Below are 13,450 nucleotides of genomic sequence, written 5' to 3'. Positions count from 1 at the left end.
TATTAATTAAAAACATTTGCTCTTCATTTTATTGAGTACATATTATCTGAATGTATGTTATTTCCTAAATTTAGTTTATATCATTTCCTATATGTTAAAATCTTCACCATGAATGTTAACCTCATGCTTGTAATATCTCGTGATTTTTTCCTCTCTAATAATAATGTTATTAATAAACAAAAGTGATCGGTATTCTATTTTTTATCTGGAAACAAAAACAAATATATAAGGAAGAGTCTATTATAATATTTTATAAACGTGAGATATAAGAATAGTTATATTGAGCAGACAGACAGTACGACAACAAGATATCTTTTCTCCTCTCTTTTCATTTTGATAAATATATAATTGTCGGTAAAAAAAATTAAAGCAAGTTCTCGGTTTTTAATATGATTAACTTTTGCATTCTCGAGACTATAAGAACATTATATTTTTTTCATCAAAACTGAACCACCATCCCCCTTTAGACATGTTTTGAACGGTGTGCGGAGTCCCTTGGCTATGAATTGTTTGTGTGAATCATTCATGAAACACACACCCACATTATACAAAAAAAACGGCTCACCCCCCCCCCCCTTTTTTTTTCACTAGATTTTTATTAATATAGTGTAAGGTTGCGTTTAAGCTACTGTCTCCTCTAACGATCATTCATGGGCGTGGCCACGATACAGGGATTGGGGGCACGTCCCCCAATCAAGTGTCATAAAGAAGAGTAAGAGACAAGGGGGAGAGAGAAAGATAGAGAAAGAAAGATAGAGAGAGAATGGGGAAGAGAAAGATAGAGAAATACAGAAAGAGAAAGAGATATAAAGAGAGAGAGAGTAAGAAAGATAGAGAGAAAGGGAGAGTAAGAGAGGGAGAGAAAAGGGAGAGTAAGAGAGAGAGAGAGTAAGAGAGTAAGAAAGAGAGAGAGAAGGGGCGTGAGGGGAGAAAGATGAACTGAAAGAAAAGGCTACGACCTTCCATACCTCCGCAAACATGCCCTTGTTATGTTGTACTTCATTTCTCTAAAAACGTAAGAGCCGCCCCATCAATGTCTGGATACACCCTACGCCTTTAACCATACCTCAGCCTACACTATGAACATGACTGACAAAGAAAGCGGACAAAATATACAGTTCCTCAGGTAGACAAAGGAACATCCCTTCACTGCTATTATGTAAAACAGGTGTCACATGCATATTCACCTTTTTACATAATAGCAGTGAAGGGATGTTCCTTTGTCTACCTAAGGAACCGTATATTTTGTCCGCTTTCTTTGTCAGTCATGTTCATAGTGCTATCCTGTCTATTTAATGAAATAAAACTCTTATTCCACATTTAGTTACTACACCACTACAAAGGCTTCACAGTCGCCCTTTTCTTTGTCCTTGTGATTCATATATTGAATTGTTCGAATGATGATATTCATAGGCTAGGCGCATTCGTGTCACTCGTTTGTGCTATAAGAATAACAATCAATATGTCATAGACTTACATCCATGCAGCATTGATAAGTATATAGATACAAAGGACCATTCGTTGGTTCCATACAAAGTATCTGATAGGCATTAAGTAAAATAAAATAGGAAATTATTTATTCAAACAAATCCTACCCATCGCTTTCTATCTTTAAAAGGTTTTAGGATGCATTTGTATTTTTCGACTCCTGACGTGACAAATATTTACTCTTTGAATTGAATTCAGGCTAAGTTAGGCTAATGGAAAAGGCGGACAAGGTCATGTGTCTATGAGGCATGGTTCACATCTAGGCCATCATAATCCATTGTACAAAAACAATGCATTGATTTTTTTTCTTCAAAATATATCTGGTATCCCTACATATTCATATTCCATACAGTGAATTACCCGGAGGCAGATTTTCTTGTGTTGAAATTAACGGCTGCAATTTGTTGGACTAGTGAAAAGGGGCAGATTACTGGCGCCATTTGTTGTCATTCTAGTTTGACCGGCTGGAACCTCACCCAAGGTATTGTATATTTATACATGTATATTTCTGTTTTACGTCAAGCATATAAAATTTCCTAAAATATCTTTGATTTTAGTTGATAGATATATAGATATTTAGATATGTTCTCCAGTTAGAAGAAAGGGACACGTGAAAGAAATTTTGATTTTATGATAGTTTTTTTTTTCTATCAGTATTACTCAACGCGGTATTAAAATGAAAGCTTGTTATTACAATTGTCTGCATCTAAGAAATTAACTGGATATAAATATCATTCCTGGGTATTTGGACTCTTGTCAACACTGCACCTTTACTTATTTTATTAATCAGATATAGATTTACTACTACTTAAATCTTGTGACCGAGAATCGGTGAATTCTCATGATTTTCAGACATCATGTTCAACTTATGCGAGTTACTATTACCGGAAAATAAATGATATCGTTAAATAATTAATCAATTATAATTTAATTTAGACCATATCTAAACAAAACTGGTTAGAAAAAACTGTATAAATATCTAAAGTGTACGTTTTGTTGTTTCAACACGATTACTTTTAATTTGCTAATTGTGCAATTGCTCACTGTTTTCTTTTTATTTTATTGATTTTATTCAGTATAATGACTTCATATCAAACAAGAAAGGCAGGAAACCTAATGCGGATCCTGATTTGCATATTGTCATCGTCGTCATGGTATTACAACCTATCTGTAGAAGCCTATTCTACTGGGGCTCCAGTCGATACAAATCCGGACATATGCAACACCATGACGCCAAACCATCAGGCGGAGGCTACGACCACTCATAATCCATACCATATATCGGTAGAGAGTCTACAATACACTCCAGGCCAACCACTAAGAAGCAAGTATACTTGGGTCTTAATGTCTGTGATTATCAAACTGGAAAAGGAGAATAAGTTAATGTACCAAACGTTATTTCTGTTTCCGGACAACTTCAACCAGTCGACAGGCATACTGGCCCTACCCCCCCCCCCCTGATAGTCTTGCCCAAAAATCAAGGATATTTCCCACCCAGTATTTTCTACCCAGTTTCCGTTTGGATTTAATTTTTATAAAATAAATTTGTAAGTAACCGTGTACGTATCATACGCAAACTTTAAAGATTCAAAGTCATTGCAAATGAACGGTAACAAGAATAGATTCATCCAATTTGTAAGAAATAATGTCTACCTTTGCAGTTACAGTCATCAAGAGTACATCCGACCCGGACAGTGTAGGCTTCATGGGTATTTTCATGCAGATGCGACGTACAGGAACAGACCAGATAACTGGTACTTGGTCCGTCACCGATGAGACGAACTTCAAGACAGTATCCTGTCAAGGTGTAAGCGACAGCGCAGTGACGCATAGGAACAACATCCAGAAGGTTTTCCTCAATACTTTCACGTGGAACGCTCCCTTTGGTGAAAATGCCGTTGTTAACGTCGTGTGAGTATGTGTGCGTGTGTGTGTGTGTGTACTTACTTACTTATTTAGTATATGTTTCTTGAGTTGAGAATGTAAGCAGACATCCAGTGAGTGAGTAGTGTGTGTGTGTGTGTGTGTGTGTGTATGTAGGTGGTTGAGTGGGTGAGTATGTGTGTGGGTGGGTGGGTGGTTGTGTTTGTGTGAGGGAGGGGGCAGGGAGGAGCAGGCATTGTTCCAGTAAAATTTCCTCCAGATTTGTCTTCTTTTTTAAAATATAAGTGAATAACATTTACAATATTATGTTTAGGTACTTATAAGTTTAATTTGTTGCTAAGTTATATATACTGCAAATAAGTTTTTGTTTAATAATGTTTATGTATAAGCAATCAATATTGGAAACATTTATTTTATTCAATTGTATGTTATTGTTTGTATTACACATTTGGAGAATTTTTTTTAATTTTTTTAAATTTAAGTGTATGCGTGTGCGTGTTCGTGTATGAGTGTGTGATTAAATAACGCTGCGTTCTGATCTTGCGATTAGATTGTAAAAGAAACTGTCTAGAAGTAGTTACGAAAGGTTGATTATGTAGTAGATGAGTAGCGCTGGGTATTGTAAGGTTTAGGAATCATCATACTGATAGAAAAAAGACTCAATCTTGGGGAAATTCACATGCACTGCACATTGGAATTCATATATTGGACTTCAAACACGCATGTAATGAATAATTGGTCCAAACAATTCAGCTATTTCTTGTCATATTTTGAATATATGTTTTCAGGGAATTATTTTCTCGAGGATATTCGGAACAAACATGAAAAGAATCAGAAAACTCGCAAATTATTTACTATAACTCGGCCTTTTCTTGTAAAGTATAAACCTCCGATTAGTCAAAACAATTCAAAACCGGGGTGGAGAGGAGCAGAGGAAGTACGATGCCTTGCCTAGGCCACAAGTGTCGCACTGTGGTTCAGACACGTGACCTCTACATCCCCAGTCTAGTGATTATACCACTTCACTACGGCACCTTGACAAATCATTCACATATATAGGACGTGTTCAATTATTCATACGATTCACTTTAACTCCTGTGTGTTTGTTTCATGTTTTTCCTGTTTGCAGGGCTACGTACGTCGATCAAAAGACGACATTTTGGGTGAAAGAAATGGGGCAAACCCTCTCGAGTAAAGGTAGGTAGAAACAATTCATGATTCTTTTAGTCATTTGTCAAGACAGCATTATTACAGGTCTCACTGTCATAGGCCGGATTTATACAAGTCATGTCCATATATAACCCGTACGATATTACACTAATAGCGAGTTTTCGCAACCGGCGACGCGGCCTTCTAGAACGCTAATCTTAGCTAGAGGGTCGCACTCAGAGCGAAAATTTCCGCGTATCGACCAATCCTACGTCGGTATTCAGCCATGTAATAGGGACTTTTCGATTTGCACGACGAGAACGTGGACTGCAACGTGTGACATCCTTAATACATTCGTTGCTAATTCCCATTTGCTTTAAATGTGCTGAAACTCACCCTGTCAGTGCCTTAAAAGGACGTCACACGTGACTGCCAGTGCCATAAAAGAAAGTCACACGTCCACCCAAATCGAAAAGACCCTAATGTCCTGTGTCGAGCTAGTACAGGGTGGCGAGCTCATTTAAATACCCCATACTCAGCACTTGCGTCGCCGTGCGAAAACTCGCTACCAGTTGGTTGGGGCGGAGGCGGTTATCACTTATTTTGGTATAGTTGACTGGAACACTACACAAAAATCAGCTTTACCCACACGTGGAGTATCTTATTTATATAAACCTAGTATAACAATCTGTTGACAGCGATTCGAAAAAATTAATCACATAATATTTTTTAAAGTATTCTTCCACCTCAATCTCGTAGGGGCTTGACATGTTATTCAGGACTGGTATCTTTGCCAATCCCTATACTCTTACTTTACAATCTGATGTTCTTCATCCGTTATTTACAAATGTATTGTAATTCCATTTTTTTTGTCTTTGCTGTTACTTTAACATTTTAGTCTTTTGTTATGATTATCTTCAATGTACATTTTTGTCCGTTTGCGATTGCCAACAAATTTCATATGTTTTATAACTTATATGGAAATTAATTAATTTCAATTTGAATGGTGTAATTTCATATTAACATGCAGCATCCGGGCTATGTAATACGAACCCATGTCAGAACGGTGGGTCATGCCTACAAAGTGGAAATTCCTTCACCTGCACTTGTCCAACTCCCTACACCGGAACAACCTGTCAAACAATAACCGGTAAATATGAGTTGAACCACACTTCATGATGTTGATAAAGTCGATTTCTGATCTTTTCCACAACGTATTTGTGAAGGAAACGGTCTAGAGGAAACTTTGGAAAGATGAAGTAGCAAATTTGAATTTTTGTGAGGATTCGGGATTATTGAATTGATAGGAAAATGACTCAATCTTAATGAAAATCATATGTTCTGCACAGGGAAATGGGAATACACACATGTCACATGATTGGTTCGTCCAGATACTTTAGCTCTTCATTGTCATAATTCAAATAATTATGATCATCCTACCTATCTTCCAAACCGACAACTTCACCTTTGCCAGAACTCAAACTTATCTTTAATATCATAAGCAGACATAAATATATAGGGATGATGCACTAAGGTGGATCTATAGGGGTTGGCCGAGGCCTCTCCGCAATTAAGAATTTAGAAATAATTACCCTACATACCGAAGAAGGAATCAAAACTAAAAAGCTGCTATGGAAAAGGGGAAGATTCAGAAAAGCGGAGTTCAGGTCTAGAAGAAGCCATTTACTTTTATTTTATCTTTTTCGTGGGCATGATTTTAAACAGCCTATAGGTAGTAACATGGTTTAGTACATGGGACGCAAAAGCTTTTTGTTTTTTCTCAAGTCTTAACTGTAATCGTCGATCACGGGAAAGTTGACGAAAGCAGAAAAGGAAAAACCCTTGATAAAAGCAACTGGGGCGGAGATACGTTTAGAGAAATAGAGAGAATAATTATTGTTAGATCATTCATTTGATCAGCTTTTCTTAGTTACTAAATCAGCTATGTCGATTAGCGCAAAATCTATTTTATGGCCAATCAGCACCTATAACGCTTTTCCACTATCGCCCAAAGAAGCGGTTTGTCACTACTTTCAACAAAACACTATCAGTAGTAACAAGGTATTCTATAGGAACAGGGAGAATCCATCTTGATCAAGAAAGATTTTGTTTGTATAGTGCATGTACATGTCTTCTCTGGATCCAAGAAATCACAGTGTGTTCAATCATCTGATCCAGAAGATGTTACAATAATCGAGCAATAGCCTATATTCTTTCAGAAGTCATGTCTTTTTTTTTCTTTCTTGTATTTCTTTCCTTTTTGGGGCAACAAAGCCATCCTTCTCAAAGGATACCTATATTCCTTTGTAGACATTGCTAGGACAACACAGACAAAATGTTACTTTTGGCGGTAGTCAGCAATTGCTGTTTGTCCCAGTGATGACTGAATAAATCTGCGACCCGTAGTGATTTAAGCTCTACTTACTATTGAAGTAATTTTTCATTCGATTATATTACTTTCTTTTCACGTCTGCAAAAATGAACGAGATTAAAATTTTAGTCAGGTTTGGTGCTATGACCTTTCATTCTTTATTACTGTAAAATATATTCTCAATATGTTCTACTTCAATTTCCTTTTATTTGAATATAATATTGCTTATATAAATTACAAGAAGGTAAAAAGTGTATTAAACTTAATAAATCACGTAATCATTATTTCGGTGAGACTTTTTAAAGGGATCCGGTAACTTTGTCTTAGATCCTTTAAAATATCCTTGATTTAGCTCATGCTGCAATGATAATTATAAACCTTTAGGTCGGTCAGGAACCCCATGACTTTTACAAGCCGATCGTCTGTCTGATTATCAAGATATTTATGATTGGAAATCGGAATCAAATTTTGCGTTTGCCAAACGGTTTTCATAACACTACAGTCTATTGGGGGAAACGAGTTATGGTAAAACCGGTCACTCAAAGGTTTTTACTTTTTTGAGGCACTTCTTGATCATTTTGAAGCGCAATTTGTTTAGGGCTTGAATATAACACTATATCACAGACACTGATAATACGTAGGGCCGTGCATCTCTGATTAAACATTTTTAAACAATTCCTTTAAGAATAGTATTTTGCAATTCATACAATGTGGTACTTGGTCATTTTTTTTGTCAGCACTTCCCTGCAATTCCAATCCCTGTCTAAATGGTGGAACATGCGTGAATACAAATCAGCAGTCTTCATTCACGTGCTTGTGTAATGCTGGATACGCTGGATTAAGATGTGAAGTAGTACTAGGTAAGGTTATTTATTCATGCCCTTGCTAATTAGGTGTATAATGCATTGGGGTTCGGTAGTACTAGCAATATACCATTTGTGTAATGTAACCAAAATATGGGCATACGTTTTTGTAAAGTGCCTTGATACGAATTATTTCATTCACCGGTTATCCATAATTGTATTTTAATAGTCAGTATGCACGTTTCATATATATATTTCACGTTGTTAGGTATGGCAAGCCCTCTTGTTTTTCCTACCTAGCAACAACATATGGATGCGATTCGCATTCTTAATACTGAAAAAGAATTATACAATACAATGGAATTTATTAATTTGCATTGAGGTACTTCACAAAGACGTACGCATAAAATCTGGTTAGATAACAAAAATAGGCTCCTCATACCTGCTTAACACGTGGCATTAGGGACTCTTTGATTTTCACGTCGACATAATGAAGTGCTTCGTGTGACGTCCTTTTAAGTTAAAAGACCATCACACGAAGCAGTCCACTATGTCAACGTGGAAATCTAAAAGTCCCTATTAATTGCTGTTGTAGGACTACGTCAGCAACTGGCAATATCCCGTACTTGACACGCCTTTCGTTTTTTTTTTAAATCCCATTTCCCAACTGTTTGACCACGAAAGAAAAAAAGATTTTTCCGACAAACATTGATCTTACACATCTTTATATAAATGTTTCTAGTGGCCTGATTTTTCTGTCTCATGTTTTTTATTAATATTATTTTTGTCAGCACTTCCCTGCAATTCCAATCCCTGTCTAAATGGTGGATCCTGCTTGAACACAAATCAGCAGTCTTCATTCACGTGCATGTGTAATGCTGGATACGCTGGATTAAGATGTGAAGTAGTACCAGGTAAGGTTATTCATTCATGCTCTCACTAAATAGGTGTGTAATGCATGGGGTTTGGTATATAAATGTAGTACTAGCAATAGGCCACTTTCGTAATATAACAAAATTAAAGATAAAGGTGGGTTCTGGTTTTAAAAAAAAAGAATTCTCACAGAATCAAAGTAAACTTACAATGAATGTTCAGGATTACAAATGAATGTCATTTGCCAAACAATTTTGGTAGAAAATGTATACTGGCTGAGTAATGAGTATAGAAAGATTAGAAAATCAAGGTCAGTAGCCCCGACACCATTTGTGTAGTCCCATATACATCTTTCTGTATGCAATGCTCGTTACTCTACCAAGACTGGGCCAAATTTATTATGATTTTGATGACTCCAGAACTTCTCTGATCCATTCCACACCTTTTCTTTCACAATGCAATCGGATGACCAGAACTCACCTTTATCTTTAAGTGAATACGTACGTTTACTGGCCAATTTTTTTTATTCAGTTTCCTCATTTTGGTAAGATATTTTATCTCATGTTTTAATTCATACTGTGTTTCAGCACTTCCCTGCACTTCGAACCCCTGTGCCAATGGTGGAACGTGTGTGGATGTAAATCAACAGTCTTTCGTGTGTTCGTGTCTGGCCATATATACTGGATCTAGATGTGAAACGTTATCAGGTAACGTTATATATTCATAGTCTGTAAATAGGTGTAAAACGTATTGGTGTTGGGTAGTATATACTAGCAGTAGACTATTTTTGTAATGTAACAAAGTGTCATGCAATCCTTTTTGTGTAGTGCCTTGATACGAATGATTTCATTCACCTGTTATAAATAATTGTATTTCTATAGCCAGTATGCACATTGTATAAATATTACATGTTGTTAGTCAGGGCGAGCCATTTTGTTTGTCCTCCCTAGCAACCACTAAATTATGCCATCCGAATTCTTGATATTGGAATACAATTATTCATAACAGTTGAATGAAATAATTTGTCTGTAGGCACTTTACAAAGACATATGCATAACATTTAGTTAATTATTGTTTAAATAGCTTATTAGATCAGGCCCCCTTATACTCGCTCCACTCGAGGCAATAGGGACGTTTAGATTAGCACGACGAGAACGTGGATTGCTAGGTGTGACATCCTTTTAAGGCATCGCCAGTGCCTTGAAAGGGCGTCACATTGCTTTGAAAGGATGTCACACGTGGCTGTCCACGTTCTCGTCGTGCAAATCTAAAGGTCCCTATTAATTGATGATGTAGGACTACGTCAGCGACTGGCAATGGCATTGACCCGCCTTGTTTTGAAATGACCTTCCCTTGATTTGCTGTTTTATGATTCATTTACACAATTTCCTATTTTCCCAGTATTTGACCTCGAGAGACAAAAAGAATTCTTCGACATCTTTGATCTTACACAGATCTAAAGTCAGGGTAATGATCGGGAGCGCCAGGAGTGTCAAGTCTGACAGACATGAGCGCTATACAAGAACCCACTTTTATTATTATTAGTATCTATTTATAAGTACGTTTACTGGCCAAATGGTTTTCAATTCATATTACTCGTTTTGGTAAGCTTTTTGTCTCATGTTTGTCATTAATATTTTGTGTTCCAGCACTTCCCTGCAATTCCAACCCGTGTGCCAATGGTGGATCCTGCTTTAATACAAACCAGCAGTCTTTCTTCTGTGTGTGTTCGACTGGATATTCTGGATCGAGATGCGACCAAGGTGAACAAAACAATTTCAATTGAATTTAAAGGCCCACTGCACTACTTATAGCTACTTGCGCCCTCTATATAACAAACAGTGCATAATCGGTGAACATTGGTCCCCCATGATCCTCTCTTTCTTATGTTAATTGAGACCTGATTTGATGAGATAACCACCTGTCCAGTGACCTTGCAGGGTGGTCTTATCCCTCCTGTACACTAGTAATTATAATAATAATCTTTTAAATTCCACTCCAAATTTTATTAAACCGAAACGGAAATTCTTTTTGCCCACTTGATCGTGAGCCCGGCAGTCTTCTGGTTCAATGGGTAACATTATTTCGTGTTACTCGAATGGCTCCGTTGTAGAGCAGTGGTATTGGGGTTTCCATCTTCGAAACCGAAGCACTAGTACCTTTTGGCAAGACATTGACCGTCACCGAATTCCTCGGGTATGGCTGAAAGACATAGGTCATTTAGATGTTTATCTTCAGGCATAAGCGTTTTCTTTATTCTTAGATGAAATAAAAATCAAACAACCAATCTATTCACGTAACAAAAATGCGCATTCTGTTTGATTGATGATGTGCCAGACAGAGAGATTTTTGTCCGATATCTTCTGGCTGTCAGAAGATGCATAAGGAAACTTTCCTTCTTTGAATCGTTGTTCTTGAATACCTTCAATCGTGTGGATGTTTTACTGGTATCGGACGGTCGTTGAGTATTGAGACCGAGAATAGTAGATTTCGTGAAGGTTTCGATTCTGTTCGACCTCACTGACTCCTTCAAGTCACCCTTGAAAATGTTTAGAACAACAACATCAATGAAGTAGGCAAATCAGTGACGAAGCTAACGGTAGCGCGAGGAGCAAGGCAGAGGTAAATATTAGAGGAAGGCAAAGCGAACAGATGAAACATAACCCCCAACACACTCCCCTCACTCTATAGCCTATCTTTGTTCTCTTGTGGTTTATCTACCTAATATTTAACGTGTCTCCCTCCCCCTCCCGCATCGACACCTGGGGCCCGCTTCATAAAACTTGTTATCTATAACAAATGCTTAATTTCTATGATAACGTTGCTCTCAGCCAATCAGATGCCTTGATTTCAGTAGCTTATAAAAGTAGCTTGTAACTTGTTATTGATATCAAGTTTTATGAAACAGGACCCAGTCCCCCCTCGTTAGTCTAACCTACGATACGCCACTGTAGTGAACTAATGACCATCTATTCTTTTCATGAACATGTTATTATTCCTGCAGCACCCGATCCATGTAGCCCTAATCCCTGTTTGCAACAAGGAACGTGTATTTCTCTTGGCAATGATTTCTTCTGTGTCTGCCCACCTCTATCTACTGGCAAGACGTGTAATGAAGTGGGTAAGTTATGGATTCGAGTTCAGGATTTCCGTTATTGTATTATTATTGTTATCATTATTATCATTATTATTATTATACTTAATACAATTATTATTATAACTATTACATTTATTATTGATATAATCATCATCATTTATATTTCCTATCATTATTATTATTATCGTTACTGTCATCATTTAATATCACTATCATTTATAATGTATATTCATATTAATATGTTTATAATATATTCATAATATAACATGCAATTAAATTAAAATTCATGGTATTTACAATGTGATTTAGCAAACTGGGTCGATCCTAAACGGGACGGAGAAAGGGGCATTTGGAGGTTCCCCCCTCCCCCCCCCCCCCCCCCCCATAATTACGGAATCGAAATAATAACGTCCTACGTGGTGTATGCCTTCGGTCGGTGAGTCATCTCGAGATAAATCGACATAACTACTAAAAGCTTTTTTTCTCTACAAATCTAGCATTTGGAAAGACATGGGTAAGACAAACAGTAAACTTCATTTCAGGCTACGTTCACAGTAACACCATTTTTTATGATCTTTCATCTCCTATTGATTAGTGTTTGCCTCAATAGATTATGCAATGGAAGTAAACAAATTTGGGCCTAAAAATTGTTCAGTCTAATTGCTGATTGGAATATTTAAATGGGCCTATCAGTATGAAATTCTCTTGTTTTCTAAAATGAGGTTTGATTTGGAATTCGGCATTATTTTGGAGATATCAAGAGATAAGAAAGGGCTGTGAGTTGTGTTTCTATATATTAAAACTAGGATTTTAAGTATCAGAAATACCTTAAATACAAATGAAATTGTTTTTGTGTTTTCATTACAATAAATCCTAGAAACTTATTTTTGACTTCCGTTAGTTCTTCCCTGCGACTCGGATCCCTGCCTAAATGGGGGGCTTTGCCAGGGTATTAACATGCAACAACAGCTCGTTTGTGCTTGTCAGATGGGCTTTTCAGGAACACTCTGCGAAATAGGTAAATATACCGTAAATAATACATCTTTCAATCTAATGTCATGTGTGATTTTATAAATAAAACTAGGTCTTGTCGAGAAAGAATTCAGCTCAATTTGACATGTTTTTCAATAAGGAATGTCTCATGGTTCAGAGGATAAATCAACTTAGTCTGTATAAAGTGGTTCGTAGCTTGAGTCCTAAATGCCGCACTAACATCCTTTGGAAAAATGTTAATTTGTATTCGTCACTCTCAACCCAAGGGAAATAAATCGATACCTGTTAACGAATTGCTTATTTATTAATTGAATGTCTCGAACTCCTTAGATCAGTTTGGCTGCCAAAACAAATAGTAGTACTTTTTAATAAGCATCGTGATAAAATAGTGCATTCATTTGACTCTCATCAGTCTATGTTCACAATGCTTTGTGATTATTAAAGAAACCATAAAAGTTAAAATTTCTGGTTTCCTTTCTCACATAGTATTACAATGAATTCACCAAAGTTCAACTGTTCAAGTATGATGCTTCACTGTTAGTGTTCAACTGTTCACGAAATATGGTTCACACAAGGGTTGCTCACTTTTGTCCATTATCACACACGAGATAAAGCGTCCGCAATAACATTGTCCTTTCCTGGCACATGTAGAATGTCCAAATTGTATTCTTGGAGCAGCAAACTCCATCGCGTCAGTCTTTGGTATTTTTTTTTTTTCTGTTGAGGAATTTCAGGGGGTTATGATCAGTTAATACCCTCACTGGATGTTGAGATCCACTGACATACACGTCG

General features: G+C 36.8%; 1 protein-coding gene across 1 annotated transcript; it reads left to right on the top strand.

Moving 5' to 3' along the window:
• The first annotated feature begins 3,133 nt into the window (after positions 1-3,133).
• Positions 3,134-13,439, top strand: LOC105443680 (fibropellin-1-like). The gene is made up of 10 exons (XM_030991273.1): positions 3,134-3,399; positions 4,502-4,569; positions 5,552-5,671; positions 7,630-7,752; positions 8,487-8,609; positions 9,156-9,275; positions 10,218-10,331; positions 11,573-11,689; positions 12,567-12,683; positions 13,393-13,439. Exons 1-10 carry the CDS (start codon positions 3,134-3,136, stop codon positions 13,437-13,439), a joined length of 1,215 nt encoding a protein of 404 aa, XP_030847133.1.
• Positions 13,440-13,450: the final 11 nt, after the last annotated feature.

Source organism: Strongylocentrotus purpuratus, unplaced genomic scaffold, assembly GCF_000002235.5.
Source record: "Strongylocentrotus purpuratus isolate Spur 01 unplaced genomic scaffold, Spur_5.0 spur5_scaffold_2, whole genome shotgun sequence".
NCBI lineage: Eukaryota > Metazoa > Echinodermata > Echinoidea > Camarodonta > Strongylocentrotidae > Strongylocentrotus > Strongylocentrotus purpuratus.
This window is presented reverse-complemented; position numbering and strand designations above follow the sequence as displayed.